The following is a 5,053-nucleotide window of genomic DNA, read 5'->3' on the forward strand; positions in this document are numbered from 1 at the left end:
CAGATAAACTTAATACCATAGAAAAAAACTTCATGCTTTTAGTTATGTCCCCATGACCAGCTCCACCCCGCCACCCTCTATGACCATTCACCAAGTGTTTATGATCATATCGTTGAATCCCACCCGAACAGAAGAAATTCTTGATACACCACTTTGAAACAGACTTAATTGAAAGGTATCTAAAACCTTTAGATATTGGCCAAATCATGGTCCTGGTAATATTTCTGCTCATGAGGATTGGGCAATGAGATACATGGTTTTAGGTAATTGTATGGTTAATTGTGGGCAACTATCTTATCTTTCATGTATTGTGCATAAGAAAAGGGATCCAAGTATATTTTTCTGTGTGTTTTTGTTGCTTTTGTTGTGCAATAGTTTTTCGAAATCGAGTCGTGATTTGTGTGGTCGTCGAGGTCGCTTGCTGCCTCCCTCCGATGGCGAATCACGATGGGGCACGAGCGAATCCCCTCCCCTTTCTCCCTCCGTCTCTTCGACGGTAACCGAAACAAAAATGGGTGGGTGTGGGAGTGGGCGCGGCGCTTCCACGAACTGCAGTGGTTATCTCTTTTTTTTTATTTTTGGAATGGGCCTTACCGTACCTTCGGTTGCCACCCCAGACAAGAAAGCACCTACGCGCGATTCATGCCGAATCGAATGGCTCAGGAGAGTGCGCTCGCCATCTCCAAATAGTGCAACTGCACTAATAAGCATTTGGGGACAACTTATATGCGAATTTAGTGAACAGGATAGTCATGGGAGGCAGCTTATAATGACTTCTCGTTGATACGCAATCATAGTAGGCAAACTAAGAAGAAGTTGCTTTCATATAGCACGAAAGTTGCCTCTTTAGCACCAAAGTTGCTCAAAACAGAAAGTTTGTCGAAACATATCCACAGAAGATCTAGTTTTGAAGAACTCGTCGCGAGAAACCCAACAGTGAAAACGAATTCAAATTCCGAGACTTGAATCACAAGTTATGGCTTTTTAAATTTTATTAAGCCCAAATAAATGCACGCACTTGTCATTTCTTTACTGATTTATACAAAGTAGGGAGCATTCGATGGGATGAGAAACAGATACTCCCTCCGTTTTTATTTACTTCGCATATTAACTTTGGTCAAAGTCAAGCTTTGCAAACTTTGACAAAGTTTATAGACAAAAATATTAACATATACAATAACAAATCAATACCATTAGATTCATTGTTGAATGTACTTCCACATTATATAGACTTTTTATGGTAAATATTTATATTATTTTCTATATATTTACAAAGTTTGACTTCATTCAACTCTAATATGCGGAGTAAATAAAAACGGAGGGAGTACTTTTTTTATAGTGTAATTATGACACAGAATACTAATTATTCTTTTTCTAATGAAGCTCGTGCAGCCCAATTAGTGCAGCTGCACTATTAAGTACATGAAAATAGATAGCCTGGTGACTGGTGACTGTAAAGAAAAATAGGCTGGCCGGTGGCCGCCTGGGAGCCCAGCCGTTGTTTTCCTTTTCTCCCCTGTTCGTTTTTAGCTCTTGGAGTCGCTTCTCCTCCCTGCCCGATCTGCGCCGCCGCCGCCCATATTCGCTGGACCCGCCTGAACTCCTCTCTCGTTCTTGCTCTTCCTAGTTCAGTTCGCTGCCGCTGCCGCTCCGGCCCCGCGACCTCGGCCATCTGACGCCGAATCGCGATCTGTTCATACCCATCTCGTGCCAATTATGTGTTAAATTCAGGTGGATTGGAAATAGCTGTCTGTTTGGGCGTATACCTCTCTGCTCCTGCTCTGGCGGTGTTAGGTTAGGCTGGGGAGGTCCTCCGACAATATTCTCGCGAGCAATTTGGTATTACCGGTTGGATCAGCAGAGAGGAGCGCGCGTTTTTGTTAGTCGGGAATCCACTGGCAGTAGCATTACTTCTCTTTGATCAGGTTGCTAGGTGGCTGGGAGTGGGACCGGTGCTTGTTTTTCGTTGGCTTTCCTTTAAGCTCGTTTGTTTTAGCTTACTGTATCATGTGATATGTGCTGATGCCGGCAGTTAGTTCATGGGATGGGAGACCAAGACACAACAGGATAGCTCATAGCATCTAGGAATGTTACAGTTCACTGGGGTTAGAGATTTTGGTGCCAGTTAGGGACTCTGTAAGTGCATTTTGGTTTGGCCATGTCTACTTGTACTTCCCCAGATCCACCGGACTACTGCTCCGCCGTATCGCGTGAGCTTAAACTATACCAGGCCTTCATCTTCTCTGTGCCAGTTTTCTTCACATTCGTCTTGCTTCTCTTCTTCTACTTGTTCTACCTGTGGCGGCGCAGAGCGAATTGGCAGTCCTTGCAAATGAGGGCTGATAATTTGATCAGGGGGGATAACCCTAGGGTAAGTTGGCCATTTATGTTCCCCCCATGCATGCTTTTCTTAAATATACTTAGTGTATTGCAAATCTTATTGTTTGATTTATCTTTATTTGAACATATCTGCATTTATAGTTGGAGTGTGGCATAAATAAGGAGATGCGTGAGATGTTGCCAGTCGTGATCTTCAAGGAGAGCTTCTTGATCAGGGAAACACAGTCAGTGATCCGCTCCTTTTCTCCTTAATGCAGTTAATATAGTGGTGTACACTTGTACTAGACCGTATCTCATCAATTAACAATCACTTGTTGCGCTTTTTGTCTCAAATGTGTTAGAGACTGTTTGGTTCCTAGCCACACCTTAAGTTTGGCCAAGTTAGGTGGGTGTTTGGTTATAGCCACACCTAAGGCAAGAATCTTTTTGTGAGCAATAAGCCCCACATATCATACACACACAAAATGTCGCAAGATTCCCTAAGGCAAGCCAAAGTGTGGCAAAGAATTTGAGCACCTCAAGTTAGGCAAGTGTGACAAAAATAATGTGGCAAAGATAGTCACAAACCCAAGAGGCACTTAGTCTTTTCTTATGATATGTTTGTGAAAATAAGTTTTTCTGAAAAAAGCTGTATGTACTGACAGTAGTATCAATATATGGTGTAATGATGATTTGAAGTTGAACTTTCTATTGAATCTGTCTTTTTAGTAGCTTATAAGAATTAGCTCTGTAGTGGACACATGTGTTCTTAATCAATGCTGCTAGAGTCTGCATCTTTATGCCGCTAATCCGTGTATGCACTTAAGTGCGAGCTATCCAGTTGTGAACCACTAGCAAGGCACTCATGGACGGTGCATATTCGGAAATTTGTTGAACATGAGAAATCAACGCTGGTACTGCAACAAATAGAGATCCTTCAGTTGGCACAAGGTTGATAAGCCTAATTAATGGTTATACTAGTACGATAGAAGGAAGCTAGGGAAAGGAAGGATGTGGGTTTCCAGCTTTCCATAACAAGTAGTGGGAGTGCTACTGATATGTAATATGCCCTATGAAGTGTTCATGGACTAGCTTCTTTAGAAACAAATCCGTGGACATCTCTACGCTTGGCAACGTAGCGTAATAAAAATGCATGATGTCATTTATTAAAACTTTCAAGTGATGTAAAAGATTTTGTTGTTCTGTTATCATTGAAGAAAAGTAGAGTTACACGGGCGTGCATAAATAGTGTACTATCAAGAGTGACAGGATGCACGCCACTTCTATTGCAATCAAATGAAAGTAGCTACATAAGAATTCAAATACTGGCTGCTGCTAACATGCACCGTACGGTCTATTTCTAACCAACATAAGTACAAGCTTTCCAAGCTATGGCCCCAAAGTCCTGAAAGAAAGTCCTGCATGAATCATCTGAAAGTAGGAAGGCCCGACTTCTAAGAATTTTCAACAAATATGTCATTTCCGCTTGGATAAATCAAGGCTTTCAACATTCAAAAATAAATCAAGGCTTTCCAAGGCTTATTTTATCCGCCTGAACCTGTATGAAGGACAGTAGTATGTTACTTGCAGTAACCGCAGTAGCAGAAAGGCATCTTTCCCCTAGGCTTTGTTGTTTGGCATGCATGTGTAATTTCCATCACTACTTCTGCCAAAGTATTCTCCATCCCTAGCTCTCTCACTACAACTATATGTGTTAGCCAACAATGATATCTACTCCTGCTGCAATTTTACACCGCATTCTTCTTTTAGTTAGCTATATTTTGCTGAACAGTAAACATTCTTGCCAGGTGCTCGGTCTGCTTAGCAGACTATCAAGCAGATGAGCGGCTTCAGAGAATACCCCCTTGTGGTCACACCTTCCACATCGATTGCATTGACCACTGGTTTTCTAAGAACACTACTTGCCCTCTTTGCCGAGTATCGCTCCTGACTGCCCCCAGAGCTGCAAGCGTCGCTCCAACCGATCTGGAAACACAAGCCATCGAAGAGGACTGCTCTTCAAATGCGCAGCATCATGTGGGCCTTAGAGATGAGCACACGCGACCGGAGGATCAGGCACTGGACGGCAGGATCAGTGCCGGCCCATCACAGCAGACTAACGTGGAAGCATCAGTTGTTGTAGTCATCGCGCCTCAAACAGCAGGGTCTCCAAGTTCTTGCCACTTGTCTGCCGTGTAAGCAAAAGAAATAAGGCTTTTTACTGTCTTGTTGTATGTTTAGCTGCTGTTAGAAGGATTAATAAGAGGCGCACAAAGATCTGCATCAATGGTAAACTGACTCTAGAGGATGGAAAAAGGTCTAATCTTGTACTGGAAATAGAGGAATAGTCGTAATGTTTTTTTTGTCTTGGTTGCGGGACCACAAATGATATCGGAGACGTTCTTTTCGTGTTACTCCTCCTATCCATATTAATAAGTACTCCTCCTATCCATATTAATTGTCACTGATCTAATACAACTTATTAATATGGATCGGAGGGAGTAAACTTCTGTTCATGGGAAAATGTAGTGGTACATACACTTGTCACAATCTCGACCTTGAATTGGATCATGGCCATAAGCACAAATATAGTGACACGTCTTGAACAACAAGTGCGAAAAATATATGGAGCGAACGTCAGCTCACATGCACACTAGCGCGACGCTCTCCTGGCCACTCATTTGTGATTACATGTACTGACCCAGTGATTAGAGTACATGCATTGAGCGAATGA

General features: G+C 42.5%; 1 protein-coding gene across 1 annotated transcript; it reads left to right on the top strand.

Moving 5' to 3' along the window:
* The first annotated feature begins 1,438 nt into the window (after positions 1-1,438).
* On the top strand, positions 1,439-4,733 carry LOC109777427 (RING-H2 finger protein ATL7). Its single transcript, XM_020336062.3, has 3 exons — positions 1,439-2,371; positions 2,482-2,564; positions 4,128-4,733. Exons 1-3 carry the CDS (start codon positions 2,159-2,161, stop codon positions 4,516-4,518), a joined length of 687 nt encoding a protein of 228 aa, XP_020191651.1. The 5' UTR covers positions 1,439-2,158; the 3' UTR covers positions 4,519-4,733.
* The last annotated feature ends 320 nt before the right edge of the window (positions 4,734-5,053 follow it).

This window comes from Aegilops tauschii, chromosome 6 (genome assembly GCF_002575655.3).
Source record: "Aegilops tauschii subsp. strangulata cultivar AL8/78 chromosome 6, Aet v6.0, whole genome shotgun sequence".
In the NCBI taxonomy this organism is placed as follows: domain Eukaryota; kingdom Viridiplantae; phylum Streptophyta; class Magnoliopsida; order Poales; family Poaceae; genus Aegilops; species Aegilops tauschii.